Source organism: Oncorhynchus tshawytscha, linkage group LG16 (assembly GCF_018296145.1).
Source record: "Oncorhynchus tshawytscha isolate Ot180627B linkage group LG16, Otsh_v2.0, whole genome shotgun sequence".
In the NCBI taxonomy this organism is placed as follows: Eukaryota; Metazoa; Chordata; class Actinopteri; order Salmoniformes; family Salmonidae; genus Oncorhynchus; species Oncorhynchus tshawytscha.
Genome location: NC_056444.1, coordinates 44,544,409 through 44,565,239, shown reverse-complemented (window position 1 = coordinate 44,565,239; position 20,831 = coordinate 44,544,409). Strand labels below are relative to the sequence as shown.

Here is a 20,831-nt window from a genome sequence, read left to right as displayed (position 1 = left end):
GTTAACATTTAGTAATCAACTTGATTCGGGTGGGCCAATGTGATGCTTTTTGTCATCTTAATGACTTTGCCCTCCATTCCAGATGACACAATCCAAAGTCCTATGTATTTGTCATAACCTGGTTTACAACAGCTGGTCTTATTCTCTAAGTTGGTGTTTACGCAACCCCGTCTCCTGCTTTATAATTATACTGTTTAAATATAGAGTAAACCTGCATCTGTAGAAATTGTATTCCTACACAGTTACACCATGGGTATGGTACTGATTTAATAAATCAATACATTTAGCAGTACAGAACTGGTCAATAGAGTAAGAAGTTTTGTGCTTCAGATAGTCGTGACTTTTCTCAACTCACAATTCAATCCCTTAGGACAGCACTAACTCCCATGAATGCCAATTATGAAACCCGCATCAAATCATTCCTAACTTTTGTCAACAGCATCTTATGAGAATTGCTTGACAGTGATGCATTCTGGTAATAACCATTTTAAGGAGTCGCTTGGGATTGACTCTAAGGAGAATGTGAAATGTCACTGGGTCTCCTAAGCCCCCACGATAAGATGTTTATCTGTAGAACTCTACAGGTCCCAAGTCAGCAGTGATCTGTTGAGAGCCTGCAGACTTCACCAATAAACATGAACTCATACCCCAATGTTGGTCCCTTTACTGTACCTTGGTTCTTGACATTTAGGCTGGGACCCTTGAGTACATCATCCTATGTATGCATCTTATGTTCTATCACCAGTGGGTGACTTGTTTTCTACACCAGTGACTATAAGAAACCCTTCTAGCCTCCTTCAAAGAGGGGTAGGGTAAGACATTTCTCATCCATTCAACAGAACAGATATTCAGTACTGTATGTATCCATTTTCAAGGAACCACAATGGTTAACAGTAGCCATGTGTTCTTTATCATGGTCTTTTTCTTGATTCATTTCATAGCACATCTGTACTTAATGCATCTTCCTTTATTGTGTTTTGGAGACAACGCTACTATAGTGTCTGCTCTTCACACACCTTAGAGGTAGCAGTGAGAGAGAGGTAACAGGTTCATCATTGGTGTTTGGCTCTGCACCAGAGGCCACAGGGATGACTAGCAACTTCTCCTCCCCCAGCGGGCGAAGAGACTTCTTTGAGGAGGCTTTGTTCAAGAACCTCGCAGTGGTTCTGTTTGGCCTTGTTATTAACTATATCAATGGGACCCTGTTGTACACCTTCTTCACCAACGTGACCTTCCACAGCAACTCCAGGTACATCCTGTACATGCAGCTGATCATCAATGACAGCATCAAGATGTCTTTCATTGTGCTCTTGCTTGTCATGTCATATGTCTGCCCTTTCCTAAATGTGTCCGTGTGTATAATTCTGATTCTAATAGGAAGCAACACTCATAAGAACACTCCTCTGAACTTGGCAATCATGTCTATTGAACGCTTTGTAGCCATCTGTCATCCTTTACAGCACCCTCTGATCTGCACAGTGAGTAGGACCTATGCGCTCATCGCCTGTATTTGGGTTGTAGGGGCTATCCCTGGGTTCATAGATGTCATTGTCGCCTTTGTCTTAAAGCCTTTGTCATTTTTCTCTACGGGTAGGATGTGCTATCATCAGAATGTCTTTGACTCAGTTCACAATTATAACAACAACTATGCCACCAATATCCTTTACATGTGCTTTGTGTGGATCACATTGATCTACACTTACTTTAGAGTGATGCTTTCAGCCAAAGCTGCAACCTCAGATCCAGTTTCAGCCAGGAAAGCCCAGATTACTATACTACTGCATGGGGTGCAGCTGCTACTCTGTATGCTGTCCTACATCACTCCTGTCATGGACACTACCCTCATCATCCTCTTCCCCAACTTCCGCTCCATCATACTGTTCTGCAATAACATCCTAACTAACATGTTACCCCAGCTGCTCAGCCCTCTCATCTACGGCCTACGAGATCAGAAGTTTAAGAAGCACATGAAAGGTTCTCTTCTTTGTATGAAAACCAATCCGGTGATGAAACCTGAAACCTAAAGCACTCAGGGCTTATTCAGTGGGGTAAACCAGTGCAACATGTAGAACATTGCTACTAGACATTTCTACTGCACTTACATGAATGTTGTCAGTTGCAGTGCTCCACTACCTGCAGTTGAAAGAGCCAATGGTGAAATAACGTAGTCTGAGTTTAAACGTGTGCAATTATTGCTATACTGCACACCTAAGTAATAAACCATCTGCTCTATAATCTGGAATTGCCCTTTTATCGAGCACAGCAGGTAATGCTTATTGCTTACATACAGAACATTTCATTAAATTGTGTTACTGACCATTAATTAATGTGTTACTTTTAAATGCAGCATGAGCCAAGGTGTTTCAATTGGTACCTGTACCTATCGGTTCGTTTGAATGTCTCCATCATGATGTTATTATTGGAACATTCAGAAACTATTCCCATCTCAATATGATCCCCTCTTGCCTTTAGTTTGTTTTCACCTTTGAAAGATCCCATTGGGGTATTAGGCTATTATCAACATTAACTACTTCTCCAAGGAATTACAGTCACATCACAATCCTTACCACAATTTCACACTTCAATATTCTATTGTTTTGAACTAATCATTGATCTATAACAGAAAAATTGAAGGGGATTTCATTCCACAGATCCACAACAAATGAGACGTGATCCACAGGTTTAAAGCACAAAATATGACTCTTCCTTAAATTTTAACACTGGTAGAATAAACATAACCCACTGCAAACAGCATGATTTTATTTTCACATATGCACAACTGTTCAAAAGTTTGGGGTCACTTAGAAATGTCCTGGTTTTTGAAAGAAAAGCACAAAAAAATGTGGTCCATTATAATAACAAAATTGATTAGAAATACAGAGTAGACATTGTTAATGTTATAAATTACTATTGTAGCTGGAAACACAATTTTGAATGGAATATCTACATAGGTGTACAGAGGCCCATTATCAGCATCCATCACTCCTGTGTTCCAATGGCACTAATTGATCATTAGAAAACACTTTTGCAATTATGTTAGCATAACAGTTTATCTGTGCTAATTAAATCAGCAATAAAACTGGCCTTTAGACTAGTTGGGTATCTGGAGCATCAGCATTTGTGGGTTTGATTACAGGCTCAAAATGGCTAGAAACAAAGCACTTTCTTCTGAAACTCGTCAGTCTATTCTTGTTCTGAGAAATTGCCAAGAAACTGAAGAACTCGTACAGCGCTGTGTACTACTCCCTTCACAGAACAGTGCAAACTGGCTCTAACCAGACTAGAAATAGGAGTGGGAGGCCCCGGTGCACAACTGAGCAAGAGGACAAGTACATTAGAGTGTCTAGTTTGAGAAACAGCCACCTCAACAAGTCCTCAACTGGCAGCTTCATTAAATAGTACACGCAAAACACCAGCCTCAATGTCAACAGTGAAGAGGTGACTCCAAGATGCTGGCCTTCTAGGCAGAGTTCCTCTGTCCACTGTCTGTGTTCTTTTGCCCATCTTAATCTCTTTTTTATTGGCCAGATATGGCTTTATCTTTGCAACTCTGCCGCGAAGACTAGCATCCCGGAGTCGCCTCTTCCAGGCCATTCCTTAGATAAAAGACTAAAGGTAACAGACAAAATTATCAAGCCTGTGAGCTATCTAGTGATTACCTCCTCCCTCCAACTGTACTACGAACCTGAGGCACAGCAGACATGTAGTAGCCTGCCTGCTGGTAGGAGTCGATAACTGGGCTGGGCATGGTCCCGACGGTGCCCAGCCTCTTCATGTACTTGTTACTCCCCTCCTTGCACTGGGCTAGAGCCACGTACAGCGGCTTGGTAGCCATGATGGGGCTGTTCATCTCGGTCACCTTTGATACATCATTGGATGGCTATTTATGATAAAGTATGGGTATTACTACCTTGGCACCTGTGATGGTGATGTAAGGGGCAAACTCCTTCCTGAGTTTCTCAAGTTCTTGACATACAAATTGACCCACTGAATCAACACAAAACACTTCTTCCAATTAATTTAGGTTAAATACATTTTTCTTCATGACACAGGTGTGTGCATTTCCCCATAGAACCTGATAGTGGTGGATGCGTTCCTGTTTCATCAGTTTAAACTTCCGTTTCAGCTCCCCCTGTCGCGCAGTCCTCTTCTGAGCACGGCTCGCGTACAAAACTCGACCAGGAACGAGTTCTTTCCCATTCATCTCCTCAACTGCCTAAAAGCATTCAAAGTTGACTTAAAAAGCCCAATTTTAAATGTCATGTTCCCAATTTTCACATTATAATGACATCATGCTGGTTGATGAAGAGATGACACATAAGGGAGCAACTTCAGGGTAGTATTGGTTTCCATAGTTTACAAATCCAAGAGACCGGCCAATCCTTCAAGCCATGAGGTCGAAGGAATTGTCCGTAGAGCTCAGAAACGGGATTGTGTCGAGGCACAGCTCTGGGGAATGGTACCAAAAAAGGTTCACCTTCCAACAGGACAACGACCCTAAGCACACAGCCAAGACAACACAGGAGTGACTTCGGGACATGTCTCTGAATGTCCTAGAGTGACCCAGCCAGAACCAGGACTTGAACCCGATCGAACATCTCTGGCGAGACCTGAAAATAGCTGTGCAGTAACGCTCCCCATCCAACCTGACAGAGCTTGAGAGGATCTGCAAAGAATGGGAGAAACTCCCCAAATACAGGTGTGCCAAGCTTGTAGTGTCATACCTACGAACAATCAATGCTGTAATCGCTGCCAAAGGTGCTTCAACAAAGTACTGAGTAAAGGGTCTGAATATTTTTGTAAATGTGATAAAAGTATTTAGTCAGCCACCAATTGTGCAAGTTCTCCCACTTAAAAAGATGAGAGAGGCCTGTAATTTTCATCATAGGTACACTTCAACTATGACAGACAAAATGAGAAAAAAATCCAGAAAATCACATTGTAGGATTTTCAATGAATTTATTTGCAAATTATGGTGGAAAATAAGTATTGGAGTATCACTGCAGAATGTGGTGGTAGCCATGCTGGTTAAGTGTGCCTTGAATTCTAAATAAATCACAAACAGTGTCACCAGCAAAAGCACCCCCACACCTTCTCCTTCATGCTTCACTGTGGGAACCACACATGCGGAGATCATCCGTTCACCTACTCAGCGTCTCAAAAAGACACGGGAGTTGGACCCAAAAATCGCAAATTTGGACTCAGACCAAAGGACAGATTTCATTTCCTGTAACGTTTCTCATGAGAGCCAGTTTCATCATAGCGCTTGATGGTTTTTCAAATCAAGGTTTATTTCAGGTGCGCCGAATACAACAGGTGTAGACATTACAGTGAAATGATTACTTACAGGCTCTAACCAATAGTGCAAAAAATGTATTAGGTGAACAATAGGTAAGTAAAGAAATAAAACAGTAAAAAGATTGGCTATATCCAGTAGCGAGGCAATATCCAGTAGCAAGGCTATAAAAGTAGAGGCTACATACAGACACCGGGGGGTGGCACACAATGCAAATAGTCCGGGTAGCCATTTGATTACCTGTTCAGGAGTCTTATGGCTTGGCTTACCACTGCACTTGAAGAAACTTTCAAAGTTATTGAAATTTTCCGGATTGACTCACATTCATGTCTTAATGTGATGATGGAATGTCATTTCTCTTTGCTTATTTGAGCTGTTCTTGCCATAATATGGACTTGGTATTTTACCAAATAGGGCTATCTCTGTATACCACCTCTAAATTGCTACAATACAACTAATTGGCTCAAATGCATTAACAAGAAAATAAATTCCACAAATGAACTTGAATGAATGAATTGAAATGCATTCCAGGTGACTACCTCATGAAGCTGGTTGAGAGAATGCCAAGTGTGTGAAAAGCTGTCATCAAGGCAAAGGATCATGTCACTATTATTCTTTAATATAGAAAATAGTACAAATGAAGAAAAACCCTGGAATGAGTAGGTGTGTCCAAACTATTGACTGGTACTGTATATTTTTATCCATAATTTGAGAGCCCCGGTTGCCAAGATCATTTTAACATGTCAGACTTAAATTCGTATATCCATTTTTGCACAGTAACCAGGTTTCCATCTAACCTTTTTATGCAAGTAAAGTACATGCTGGATTAAAAAAAAGTGATGACAGGCCTATAAACTCCGATAAACTTTCCAAATGTCGACAAAACTAAATACGGTAGACAAGGGGAGCTCATTTTGTGTCTGTAAATATAATAACCATTATATTGAAGTAAACTTGAGCTCCGTTTCCATTATCACTTTAAAGTCAAACTAGGTTTGGCTGGCCTTGGTGGGCTAGCTCAAATTGAGTTTCCACTGCCTCCAGAAATGACAAATTATGTCATGTTGCTAGGTAGCCATTATGTGACTGCAGCCAGCTTCTCTAATGATGCTAGCTAGCATGTTGAAGAATTGTATTCACCCTCACGATGCTGTAACTAACATTACAGCAGGGTGCCAGCCAGACAGTTCCAGCAAGAGCCATGTATTTAGCTTGCTGACGTTGGCTATCTAGCTAAACGGTTAGCGTCTTCACTAGCATTACAAGCTAGCTAGCTTAACCTTGCTTGCCATGGAGTTGATTATCAGCTAGCAAGCTAACCAGACGACAGGTTTGATATGATGTACCTAGCTAGCTTTCAATATGACCTGGACAGCTAAAATTCCTGCTAGTTAATGTTAGGTAGCTAGCATTTGAGGGCTGACTGTTCTCACGAAAAAATGGTGTAGTGCAAAAATGAACCAACAGCTATGGTGGTAATTTGTGTGTAATATTTGTGTTGTGGAGAAATGACCAGGCCGGAGACGGGAGTACAGTTAGTTTTTCGTTTAGTCAAAACCCCTCGTGCTCTACAGTTCGCGGCATTCCAGTGCGTATGTGCATTTCCTATTAGGTGTAGTAACGTAACACTGCCGTAATACATTACTGCTTAGTAACAGCACAGTAACTAATATAAACAGATGTAGATCCCAGATACTACACTCCTCCCCCATAGTGTTTAACTCCCAGAGAACAAGGTAAATATGTTAGGTAACTACTAATGCAATATCTGAACAATGCATTCTTAAACATTTTTCAACTACTGGGTTGAAGCAGACTTTTCAGAGCACAAATCCATTATTCTGCTCCGAAGATGGAGTTTGTGTCCTAATAACTAACCCAGGTAATGTCCTTTTTCTTTACTTTTATCTAGGACATATTAAAGTGTTTGTTTTACTGTCCGTTACCTCCTTAACCAGCTCAACTCACAGGTCAAGCTTTTGAGGTGCCCTTCGCTGTCGAATAGGATATCTCCGCTCCTCCTGGGCTTCCTGTGGTGGGCCAGGTTCGGGTGGAAGGTCAGGCTCTGTCTCTCCCGTATGTCCAGTCAGGAGAATAGTCCTGGGGGTCGTTATTGTTCTTGTTCTCTCGGCATGTCTCTGCTGGGGCGTTGGACCGTAGCAGATGATCCACATGAACGTTGACCTGGCGATGACCAATTTGGACTTGGTAAGTCAAAGGTCCTCTGCATTGCAAGATCACACCTGAGTTCCACAGGCGCTTGGGGTGTCTGAAATCACGTACCATCACCCTCTCTTCCTCTTTGAATTCTCTGACAGTCTTTGAGTGTCTGTCATGAGCTTTCTTCTGCTGTAGCTGGTGCTTTGCCACAGTGCTTGACAAGTCTGGTTTCAACAATGTCAGACGGGTACGTGGTTGGCGTTTCAGAAACAGTTCAGCTGGTGTACATTCCGTTACTGTGTGTGGGGTGTTACGGTAAGTAAACAGGAACCGGGGAAGCCTTTGGTGGATGGGCACAGACTGAACCTCGAGTCTAGTCCAGGCCTTCTTAAAGGTTTGCACGGCTCTCTCCGCTGCTCCGTTTGATGCCGGATGGTAAGGTGGTGACAGGATGTGCCTTACTTCGTTGTTCTTGAGAAACATTTCAAAATCGTTTGACGTGAACGGGGGGGCATTGACCGATACGAGCTCCTTGACTAGTCCAAAGGATGCAAACAGGTGTCTGAGAAGATTGATGGTCTTCTCAGCTGTGGTCAGTTGAGTAGGGAACACTTCCATCCACTTGGAATGGACATCGACGACAACAAGGAAATGTTGCTTGTCAATTTTGGTGTAATCCACATGGATGCGTTCCCAAGGTGTAGCAGCCCAGGACCATGGATGAAGAGGTGCAGCAGCAGGCTTGTTGCGAACAGCTTCACAAGGTGAGCAGTGGCCTACATGCTGTTGAATGTCCTGATCCAGTCCAGGCCACCACAGATAACTGCGAGCGAGTGCTTTCATTCGAGTGATCCCTGGATGTCCCTCATGCAGTTCAGATAGCAGTCTCCTCTGGAATTTGTGAGGTACCACCACCCTTGATCCCCACAGAACACACCCTTGATCAGTGGACAACTGGTCTTTCTTGTCGATGAATGAACGAAGGTTATCGTCATTTACGAAGGTTGGCCAACCGCCTAATGTTAAGTCCAAGACTTTGGAAAGCACAGGGTCTTTCCTTGTTTCCTCTGCTATGTCAGAAGCAGATATGGGCAGTTCATCAATGAGAGAGATCTGGAAGACTGCTCTATCATCTTCACTGTCGGAGTCACTATTGCATGGTAGTCTTGATAGTGCACCGGCATTTGCGTGATCACTGGATCGTCTGTACTCAATCTCGTAGTCGTAGGCTAACAATATCAGAGCCCGACGTTGCATTCGAAGTGCAACAAGGGTTGGTATAGCTGATTTTGGTCCAAGGATGGCCAACAGAGGCTTGTGATCTGTCAGCAGTTGGAACTTCCTTCCGTAGAGGTATTTGTGAAACTTCTTCACTCCGAATATTATGCTCAGGGCTTCCTTCTCAATTTGAGCATAATTTTTCTCACTTGGTGACAGAGTCCGTGATGCAAATGCAATAGGGTGTTCTTCACCTGACGGTAGAACATGTGAGATGACGGCTCCTACTCCGTATGGAGATGCATCACACGCGAGTCTCAGCTTCATCTCTGTGTTATAGTGGGCAAGCCACTTGCTCTTTAGCAGACGCTGTTTGCAAGTCTTGAATACTTCTTCGCATTGTGGGGACCAATTCCACTTTGTATCGGCCTGCAGCAGTTGGTGAAGCGGATGCAACAATGTGGACAAGTTTGCCACAAACTTTCCGTAATAGTTCAGGAGCCCCAAAAATGACCTCAGCTCTGAGATATTTGTGGGTGCTGGAGCGTTTACGATTGCTTCCACCTTGCTGTTGGTTGGGTGCAGGCCTTGTGCATCAATCTTGTATCCGAGATACTCCACTGAGTCCTGGAGGAACTCACACTTGCTGCGTTTCATTCTCACTCTGTATTTCTCCAGTCTTGACATCACTTTGTCCAGCACTACAAGGTGCTGGACACGAGGATGTCGTCCATGAAGCACACAACATGGTCTATACCGTCCAAGATCTGATCCATTGTTTGTTGGAATATCGCTGGAGCTGTTGAGATTCCATAGGCTGAGCGATTGAATCTGAATAGCCCCTTGTGTGTATTGATGGTCAGATACTGTTCTGACTCCGGATCCAGCTTCAGTTGCTGATAAGCGAATGCCAGGTCCAGCTTACTGAAAACCTTCCCACCAGCTAGAGTGGCAAACAGATCTTCAGCGTTTGGTAGTGGATATTCCTCTGGTAGTATGCAGCGATTTACTGTGACCTTGTAGTCACCGCACATTCTGACGGTCTTGTCTTTCTTTGGGACTACAACAATCGGAGCGGTCCAGTCGCTCCTCGCTACTTTCATGATTATGTTATTCTTCTGTAGGCGGTCCAGTTCCTTCTCTACTGCTTCCTTAAGAGCATAGGGAACTGGACGTGGTTTGTGAAAGATAGGCTTGGTTCCTTCTTGCACTCTGACTTTTGCTGTGAAGTCTTGTATTTCACCGTAGCCATCTTTGAAAAGTTCTTTGTGCTTCTCCAGCATGTTAGTGAGTGTAGCCTGACTCACTGGTTTGTAATTTCTCAGACTGAAGATTTCTCCCCAGTTCAACTTGATCTTTTGTAGCCAGTCTAGCAAGGCTGATTTTTCTCCTTTAACAATGACAAGCGGTAGCGTCCACTCCTTTCCCTCATACCGGACTGGTCCCTGGATCTGCCCTAACACAGGAATAGTGTCACCAGTGTATGAAGAAAGGTGGATGGACGCGGGCTGAAGAGGACACTCTTTCAGTTTTTCTTTGTAGAGTCTCTCTGGAACCAGAGATACAGATGCTCCGGTGTCCAGCTGCATTTTAACCTGTTTTCCCGCTAACTCCATGTTGAGATAGATTCCATCTTTTAGTTGTTGAGCTGTGTACACTGAACAGTTCCACTACTGTTTCAGTTGTACCTTCCTCTTCTTGTGCTGCGTCTGACACTTTGTGCGCTCTTGCTGTGCGTTTCGAGGCTTTACACACTCTCTGTAAATGTCCAACCTTACCACAATTGTGGCACTTTTCCTTTTGGAATCGACATTCACTGTGCTGATGATTATCTCCCCCACATCTGTAGCAACTTGGCTTAGACCTTTGAGATGTGGGCTGCTTTGTTCTTGTGTAACCTTGAGGACAGGACTGAAAAAAGTGTGATTTTTGTGAGCTTTTTTCACCACGTGCATCACTGACTTTGAACACCTTTCTGACGTTCTGCATGTCCCGATAGCTCAATAATATCCCCGTGGGCAAGCTCGAGTCCAAGTGCTATATCACAGGCTTTCTTAAAGGTCAGGTCCTTCTCTGACAGGAGCCTTCTGTGATATGCTTCACCTGTGAGACCACATACAATCTTGTCTCGGAGAGCATCATCAAGAAATCGTGCAAACTCACATGTACTTGCCAGCCTTTTCAAAGCAAGGATGTAGTCAGCCACGGTTTCCCCTTGACTCTGGTGACATTGGTAAAATCTGAAACGTTCTGCAATGAGAATTGGCTTAGGCTTGAAATACCTTGAAAGAGTTTCAGTCAGTTCTGCATAGTTCAACTCCACTGCTTTCATTGGTTCAATGAGACCTTTCAGCAATCCATACTCAGTTGGACCCAAAACACTGAGAAATACGTCTGCTTTCTTTCCATCTTTGATTTCATTTGCAGCCAGCCAACGCTCAAAACAGGAATCAAAATCCTCTTTTGTAGCCTCAAACTCTGGTACTCGACCAATGGTTGCCATTTTCACAGTTAATTGTTCAGTTTCCTTATATTCCTTAATTTTCTGAATATTCATCTACTTCTTCACTTCAGAAGTTTCTGCAATTACTTCATTCACTGCACTCATTTGTAATAATGTACACACCGTGTTACGTTCCTTCCTTTTTTTGGACAATATTTCTCCACTGAGATCGACTAATTCCAATGGGTTCAATGACAGTTTATTTTATTTAACCACCAGAGGGCAGTGTCGCTATTCTGGACTCCAATAGTCTTGCTACTTGGCAGCTCCTGAATACTGTACTAGCAGTGCTAGCAGTGCTTAGCCTTCTCTACTGGCGAAAGAAAAAAATATAACTGACGAATTACATAATTATTTTGAGTTTCATTACTCACGCAACATTCTTCCCTTCAAGCAATGTCCGTTTATGTAGTTTAATCACCTCGTCGCCACTGTAATACTTGTGCTGTGGAGAAATGACCAGGCCGGAGACGGGAGTACAGTTAGTTTTTCGTTTAGTCAAAACCCCTCGTGCTCTACAGTTCGCGGCATTCCAGTGCGCATGTGCATTTCCTATTAGGTGTAGTAACGTAACACTGCCGTAATGCATTACTGCTTAGTAACAGCACAGTAACTAATATAAACAGATGTAGATCCCAGATACTACATTGTGTAATGTGGGATTAACGCAGTACTGCTTGTCCATGTGCTAGCTAACAGCAACAAGCCCAGACGAGCTGTGATCAACATGGTGGTTGCATAGTAACAGCATCTTTATTTTTTATTTAACTAGGCAATTCAGTTAAGAACAAATTCTTATTTACAATGACAGCCTACCAAAAGGCAAAAGGCCTCCTGCGGGGACGGGGGATGGGATTAAAAATAAAAACATTAAATAAAATATAGGACAAAACAGACATCACGACAAGAGAGACAACACTACATAAAGAGAGACCTAAGACACCAACATAGCGTTTGGTATCAACACAACATGACACCAACATTGTAGCAACACAACATGGTATCAGCACAAAACAGGGTACAAACATTATTGGGCACAGACAACAGCACAAGTGGCAAGAAGGTAGAGACAACAATACATCACGCAAAGCAGCATTGGTGGCAAATCTGATGGCCGAATGGTAAAGCACATCTAGCCCCTCGAGAGCACCCTTACCTACGATCTATAAATTACGTCTCCATAATCTAGCATGGGTAGGATGGGATAGTTTGGCAGCTGGGGTGAAAGAGGAGTGATTACGATAGAGGAAACCAAGTCTAGATTTAACTTTAGCCTGCAGCTTTGATATGTGCTGAGAGAACAGTGTACCGTCTAGCCATACTCCCAAGTACTTGTATGAGGTGACTGACTACCTCAAGCTCTAAAGCCTCAGAAGAAGTAAACACATCTGTGGGGAGAGGGGCATTCTTCTTACCAGACCACATGACCTTTATTTTGGAGGTGTTCAGGACAAGGTTAACGGCAGAGAAAGCTTGTTGGAAACTAAGAAAGCTTTGTTGTAGAGAGTTTAACACAAAATCCAAGGAGAGGCCAACTGGGTGTAACACTATCATCTGCATATAAATAGATGAGAGCTTCCTACTGCCTGAGCTATGTTGTTGATGTAAATTGAGAAGAGCGTGGGGCCTAGGATTGAGCCTTGGGGTACACCCTTGGTGACAGGCAGTGGCTGAGACAGCAGATGTTCTGACTTTATACACTGCACTCTTTCAGAGAGGTAGTTAGCAAACCAGGCCAAAGACCCTTCAGAGACACCAATACTCCTTAGCCAAGCCCACAAGTATGGAATGGTCTACCGTATCAAAAGCTTTGGCCAAGTTAATAAAAAGAGCAGCACAACCATTGCTTAGAATCAAGGGCAATGGTGACGTTACCTGAACGCCCATCTGCGGCCTGCTAACCGTTAGCTGTCTTACCGGCTGCTATCTGAATAGACAATCGGACAATTTATTTATTTTTATTATTATTATGTTTTCTTCTTGGGCCTCTTTAACTATATCTATTGTTTTTATTTTTGTTGTTGTTGTGTGATTTGGATTAATCCCCTCTACCACACGGAACCCCACTAATCTACTGACGGAACGCAAGAGGTGGCTAACAGACCTCCATCCTATGCTAGCTTGCTACCGATGGCCTGGCTAGCTGTCTAAATCGCCGTGACCCCCAACCAACCTCTCCACTCACTGGACCCTTTTGATCACTCGACTAAGCATGCCTCTCCTTAATGTCAATATGTCTTGTCCATTGCTGTTCTGGTCAGTGTTTATTGGCTTATTTCACTGTAGAGCCTCTAGTCCTGCTCACTATACCTTATCCAACCCATTAGTTCCACCACCCACACATGCAATGACATCTCGTGGTTTCAATGATGTTTCTAGAGACAATATCTCTCTCTTCATCACTCAATACCTAGGTTTACCTCCACTGTATTCACATCCTACCATACCTTTGTCTGTACATTATACCTTGATGCTTTTTTATCGCCCCCAGAATCCTCCTTTTACTCTCTGTTCCAGACGTTCTAGACGACCAATTCTTATTGCTTTTAGCCGCACCCTTATTCTACTCCTCCTATGTTCCTCTGGCGATGTAGAGGTGAATTCAGGCCCTGCAGTGCCTAGCTCCACTCCTATTCCCCAGGCGCTCTCTTTTGACGACTTCTGTAACCGTAATAGCCTTGGTTTCATGCATGTTAACATTAGAAGCCTCCTCCCTAAGTTTGTTCTATTCACTGCTTTAGCACACTCTGCCAACCCGGATGTTCTAGCTGTGTCTGAATCCTGGCTTAGGAAGACCACCAAAAATGCAGAAATTTTAATTCCAAACTACAACATTTTCAGACAAGATAGAACTGCCAAAGGGGGCGGTGTTGCAATCTACTGCAAAGATAGCCTGCAGAGTTCTGTCCTACTATCCAGGTCTGTACCCAAACAATTTGAACTTCTACTTTTAAAAATCCACCTCTCTAAAAACAAGTCTCTCACCGTTGCCGCCTGCTATAGACCACCTCTGCCCCCAGCTGTGCTCTGGACACCATATGTGAACTGATTGCCCCCATCTATCTTCAGAGCTCGTGCTGCTAGGCGACCTAAACTGGAACATGCTTAACACCCCAGCCATCCTGCAATCTAAACTTGATGCCCTCAATCTCACACAAATTATCAATGAACCTACCAGGTACCTCCCCAAAGCCTTAAACACGGGCACCCTCATAGATATCATCCTAACCAACTTCCCCTCTAAATACACCTCTGCTGTCTTCAACCAAGATCTCAGCGATCACTGCCTCATTGCCTGCATCCGTAATGGGTCAGCGGTCAAACGACCTCCACTCATCACTGTAAAACGCTCCCTGAAACACTTCAGCGAGCAGGCCTTTCTAATCGACCTGGCCGGTGTATCCTGGAAGGATATTGATCTCATCCCGTCAGTAGAGGATGCCTGGATATTTTTTTTAAATGCCTTCCTAACCATCTTAAATAAATATGCCCCATTCAAGAAATTTAGAACCAGGAACAGATATAGCCCTTGGTTCTCCCCAGACCTGACTGCCCTTAACCAACACAAAAACATCCTATGGCGTTCTGCATTAGCATCGAACAGCCCCCGTGATATGCAGCTGTTCAGGGAAGCTAGAAACCATTATACACAGGCAGTTAGAAAAGCCAAGGCTAGCTTTTTCAAGCAGAAATTTTCTTCCTGCAACACTAACTCAAAAAAGTTCTGGGACACTGTAAAGTCCATGGAGAATAAGAACACCTCCTCCCAGCTGCCCACAAGATAGGAAACACTGTCACCACTGATAAATCCACCATAATTGAGAATTTCAATAAGCATTTTTCTACGGCTGGCTATGCTTTCCACCTGGCTACTCCTACCCCGGTCAACAGCACTGCAACCCCAACAGCAACTCGCCCAAGCCTTCCCCATTTCTCCTTCTCCCAAATCCATTCAGCTGATGTTCTGAAAGAGCTGCAAAATCTGGACCCCTACAAATCAGCCGGGCTAGACAATCTGGACCCTTTCTTTCTAAAATGATCTGCCGAAATTGTTGCCACCCCTATTACTAGCCTGTTCAACCTCTCGTGTCGTCTGAGATTCCCAAAGATTGGAAAGCAGCTGCGGTCATCCCCCTCTTCAAAGGGGGGGACACTCTTGACCCAAACTGCTACAGACCTATATCTATCCTACCATGCCTTTCTAAGGTCTTCGAAAGCCAAGTCAACAAACAGATTACCGACCAATTCGAATCTCACCATACCTTCTCTGCTATGCAATCTGGTTTCAGAGCTGGTCATGGGTGCACCTCAGCCACGCTCAAGGTCCTAAACGATATCTTAACCGCCATTGATAAGAAACATTACTGTGCAGCCGTATTCATTGATTTGGCCAAGGCTTTCGACTCTGTCAATCACCACATCCTCATCGGCAGACTCGACAGCCTTGGTTTCTCAAATGATTGCCTCGCCTGGTTCACCAACTACTTCTCTGATAGAGTTCAGTGTGTCAAATCGGAGGGTCTGCTGTCCAGACCTCTGGCAGTCTCTATGGGGATGCCACAGGGTTCAATTCTTGGACCGACTCTCTTCTCTGTATACATCAATGAGGTCGCTCTTGCTGCTGGTGAGTCTCTGATCCACCTCTACGCAGACGACACCATTCTGTATACTTCCGGCCCTTCTTTGGACACTGTGTTAACAACCCTCCAGGCAAGCTTCAATGCCATACAACTCTCCTTCCGTGGCCTCCAATTGCTCTTAAATACAAGTAAAACTAAATGCATGCTCTTCAACCGATCGCTACCTGCACCTACCCGCCTGTCCAACATCACTACTCTGGACGGCTCTGACTTAGAATACGTGGACAACTACAAATACTTAGGTGTCTGGTTAGACTGTAAACTCTCCTTCCAGACCCATATCAAACATCTCCAATCCAAAGTTAAATCTAGAATTGGCTTCCTATTTCGCAACAAAGCATCCTTCACTCATGCTGCCAAACATACCCTTGTAAAACTGACCATCCTACCAATCCTCGACTTTGGCGATGTCATTTACAAAATAGCCTCCAATACCCTACTCAACAAATTGGATGCAGTCTATCACAGTGCAATCCGTTTTGTCACCAAAGCCCCATATACTACCCACCATTGCGACCTGTACGCTCTCGTTGGCTGGCCCTTGCTTCATACTCGTCGCCAAACCCACTGGCTCCATGTCATCTACAAGACCCTGCTAGGTAAAGTCCCCCCTTATCTCAGCTCGCTGGTCACCATAGCATCTCCCACCTGTAGCACACGCTCCAGCAGGTATCTCTCTCTAGTCACCCCCAAAACCAATTCTTTCTTTGGCCGCCTCTCCTTCCAGTTCTCTGCTGCTAATGACTGGAACGAACTACAAAAATCTCTGAAACTGGAAACACTTATCTCCCTCACTAGCTTTAAGCACCAACTGTCAGAGCAGCTCACAGATTACTGCACCTGTACATAGCCCACCTATAATTTAGCCCAAACAACTACCTCTTTCCCAACTGTATTTAATTTATTTATTTTGCTCCTTTGCACCCCATTATTTTTATTTCTACTTTGCACATTCTTCCATTGGAAAACTACCATTCCAGTGTTTTACTTGCTATATTGTATTTACTTTGCCACCATGGCCTTTTTTGCCTTTTACCTCCCTTCTCACCTCATTTGCTCACATTGTATATAGACTTGTTTATACTGTATTATTGACTGTATGTTTGTTTTACTCCATGTGTAACTCTGTGTCGTTGTATCTGTCGAACTGCTTTGCTTTATCTTGGCCAGGTCGCAATTGTAAATGAGAACTTGTTCTCAACTTGCCTACCTGGTTAAATAAAGGTAAAATAAAAAATAAATAAATAAAATCATTGAGGACCTTTAAGGTTGCAGTGACACATCCGTAACCTGAGCAGAAACCAGATTGCATACCAGAGAGAAAACTATAGACATCAAGAAAGCCAGTCAGTTGATTATTGACAACTTTTTCCAACATGTTTAATAAACAGGGCAAAATAGAAATAGGCCTATAACAGATAGGATCAGCTTAATCTCCCCCTTTAATAAATAAAGGACTAACCGTGGCTGCCTTCCAAGCAATGGGAATCTCCCCAGAGAGAAGACAGGTTAAAAAGGTCAGGGATAGGCTTAGTGATGATAGGGACAGCAACCTTAAAGAAGGGTCTAAACCATCTAACCCAGATGTTTTTTTGGGGTCAAGTTCAAGGAGCTCCTTTAGCACCTTGGACTCAGTGACCGCCTGCAGGGAGAAACTTTGTAGCGGGGCAGGGGAAAAAGAGGGAGCTGTCACCTTTTTGGCACCAGTTGTGAAACTGGGCTGCACTGGTTTTCCATTAACCCAGCTCGAATTTCAGAATTCCATTTGAGCCAGCTCAAACTTGGCCCTAATTTTAAATGCCAATGGAAACGAGGCTTTGGAGTCACACTATGGCATGTTGTGTGGTCCTCCCACTACAACTCTTCAGGAAAACGAGCGGTTTATTAGGCTACAGATAAATAAGGCCTAATAAATTATGAACTTCCCAGGGTGCTGAAAGTGCAAGGGGATTTGCTTGATGCTCCTTTCCAATAAAAATCAAAGATCTTATTCTGGTGACATGATCATCGATGCTTGGTACGCAGTGAGTTAAATTAACTACAACGTTCGTAGTTGAAACAGATTGCAGATTTCTAGCAGGTAGCATTCAAACGATTCGGTCATTTGTTTGAAATACAACTTGTTTGCTTAGCTACATGGCTTGCTAGCTAGCTAGCTAGCTATTTAGCAACTTTCATAGATAGCTAGTTAGTTAACGTTAGGCTAATGTCAGCTAGCTAGGTACGGTCACTAGCCAAGTTGGCGGACTCGTGATTGCCATCAATTCCAGCTTCACTAATGACATCAAAATAAATTCCAGAAAATAGCATTTATAAATCTATATAATTGGAGAATGACTGACTGTTAGAGGAATTTAGATTCCTATATGTTCATTAACCAATTCAATTAAAACACTCGTTTCTAAGAATTTGTAAGATCCTTATTTGCATAAAATGGACAGAGACCAGCCTTAAAAGTAATCAGTAGCATTTATTTCCGAGAGCTCTGCTCTTAATCACATGTTCATTAGGTTTTATATCACACATAGCGTCATAGCTTTTAATATGTCCCTCCTCTTCTTGGACATTGTCTCTCTTCCTCTTGGACAATGACTTAGCTACTTTTCAATGCAATTCCAACACACACATATTGTTTATCTTATGTTACCACATGTTACACAATCTATTGCAAGTCCTACGGTTTTTCCCCTCCCTGGATGGGGACCAGACCTGTTGTTAGTTTCACTGTGGTCACAAGTTGTCTGTTAACGCTTCCTCTTAGTCTATGTACAAACATCTTACTCTTCAGACAGCATAGAATTCTTTTAATGTTAGTTATAATTCCACATAAAATGTATACACTATTTAGTCATTATTGATAAAAATCCTCCAACACTGACCTTATTCAAATGCCCAAGGTGGAAACAGAGCGCAGTCAAGATTACTTAATTTACAAAGTGCTGGCCTATAAAAGTAGTTTTTTTTGGTCATTAAACTACAGTAGGGAACGCCGTTTGGGTCTTTGCGTGTCAAAAAGATGAGTCATAGAACACTATTTGACGCTTCAAATAAGCTTTTAAATTTGACACGTCAAGTGTTAAGGGTTGCGTCAATCGAATCTCGTATCAGGATAAATATGACAATGAGTCACCGATTGTATACTATGTACTTTTTATTAGCTAAGCAATAAGTGGTAAATGCAATTTTCGTATATACGGGCTCTCTGTCACACCTTACAGGGCAAACTGACTCGTTTCTGACAAAATTATAATATACTCTTTGACAGAAGTAGTTCCTGCTTCTGAGCCGGCCTGTCAGAGTAGAGACTGGGCGTGGTTTAAACTCACTCAGCCTATCGTTGATTGTTGGCGCCCGAGCTGGTCCCACCCCCTAGGCGCTTCAGCGGTCAGTCGTTGTAGTTGTGTAGAATATCTAAGCGCCCATGCTCGATACAGTTATCAGGCACCTGGCTCCTGTTATCTAACAAAAGACCGTTTGTTCCCTACACTACGTTCTGTATTTTTCCATCACGAGAAAGGCCCATGGCCCTGAAACTGTTAACAATGTCTCATGTCAGCTATGTTGCATAACACATATACCCACACAAGCCAACAGCAAATAATATTCCATCACATATGATATGGTAACGGGCTATAGTGTATAACACAGAACCTCACACAAGTAACACAGTTCTATTATAGAATTTTGTGTGTGCTGGATTTGTGTTAGTAAAGCACCACTATCAGTAGCACTGTCAAAGCTGCACTAAAAAAGTCTGCGAACGATGCTAAGTGGCTGCTTATGGTTTTAGCTATGGGCATCAGGAATAAGTAGATGGCTAGCTAGTTATTTTTCATAAACTTAAGTTCAGCTCCAATAGGCGAACAACAAGTGGCTACCTAGCTAATACTTACGATTCCTACATCATTGCTTGGAATATTGTAAATGACTGCCGTTTCAGGCTGGTTGCATTGACGCTAGCTAGGTACCAAGCTAAAGCTAGCTAGCTACTCTACAAGTTGCCAATAACATCTGTATCAAAAATATTTCCTTTTTTAAAATCTTATTCCAAATGCTCACACAAACGTTTTCCCATCTGGTCTCACAAATAATACCTTATTACCAACTCGGTATTGTAAACACACCGTTTGCCTTGTGTTGTTCGCAGACTTTTTTAGTACAGCTTTGAGTGCTACTGATAGTAGTTGTGCTTTGCTAACACACATCCAGCACACAACATTCTATAATAGAACTGTGACTTGACGTGTCAAATTTAAAAGCTTACTGACTCCTTAAATAGTGTTCTTTGACGTGTATCTTTTTTGACACTCAAAGACCCCAACGGCGTTCCCTTGTGAAACACCAACCTTGTCACTCCGTAGCCATGATAAACTATGTCGACGCGGCCCGAATAAATCTTCTGCGTGAAAAAGTAGCCCCGTACATTGAAAAGCTACATGCTGGGATTCGAAAAAACAGAAAACTGGGTCCCGGGCACTTTTGTTAAAACAAATGAGTGACAGGTGTATACATCACTGCAGCCTCGTCTCATATACTAGACGTAGCGTAAACGTAAATTCGTTATACTAAATTAGAATATGTTTGGTACTGTATGGTTACATAAGACATATGGTTACTTTAGGCAAAAAAGAAAAGTAGGGTGGATGGGTGGGTGTATAAAAGGTTGAGAGTTTGAATCTCATAATTTTAGCTAATTAGCAACTTTTCAACTACACTTAACAAAAATATAAATGCAAGTGTTGGTCCCATGTTTCATTAGCTGAAATAAAAGATCCCAGACGTTTTCAAAAAAGCTTATTTATCTTTGTTTACATCCCTGTTAGTGAGCATTTCTCCTTTGCCAAGATAATCCATCCAGTTGACATGTGTGGCATATCAAGAAGCTGATTAAACAGCATGATTATTACACAGGTGCACCTTGTGCTGGGGGCAATACAAGGCCACTCTAAAATGTGGTTTTGTCCCACAACACAATGCCACAGATGTCTCAAGTTTTAATGGAGCATGCAAATGG

General features: G+C 42.9%; 2 protein-coding genes across 2 annotated transcripts; one reads left to right on the top strand and one right to left on the bottom strand.

Moving 5' to 3' along the window:
- Positions 1-440: 440 nt before the first annotated feature.
- LOC112215724 (odorant receptor 131-2-like) lies at positions 441-2,928 on the top strand. Its single transcript, XM_024375051.2, has one exon. The coding sequence runs from the start codon at positions 1,089-1,091 to the stop codon at positions 2,022-2,024; it is 936 nt and encodes a 311-aa protein (XP_024230819.1). The 5' UTR covers positions 441-1,088; the 3' UTR covers positions 2,025-2,928.
- A 6,426-nt stretch (positions 2,929-9,354) lies between these two features.
- Positions 9,355-10,633, bottom strand: LOC121839610 (uncharacterized protein K02A2.6-like). The gene has a single exon (XM_042299196.1). It carries the CDS (start codon positions 10,288-10,290, stop codon positions 9,376-9,378), a length of 915 nt encoding a protein of 304 aa, XP_042155130.1. The 5' UTR covers positions 10,291-10,633; the 3' UTR covers positions 9,355-9,375.
- Between the last annotated feature and the right edge of the window lie 10,198 nt (positions 10,634-20,831).

Excerpts from the sequence above, each read along its gene's own strand:
- LOC112215724 (XM_024375051.2), top strand. The coding sequence starts at position 1,089 with ATGACTAGCAACTTCTCCTCCCCCAGCGGGCGAAGAGACTTCTTTGAG.
- LOC121839610 (XM_042299196.1), bottom strand. The coding sequence starts at position 10,290 with ATGGAGTTAGCGGGAAAACAGGTTAAAATGCAGCTGGACACCGGAGCA.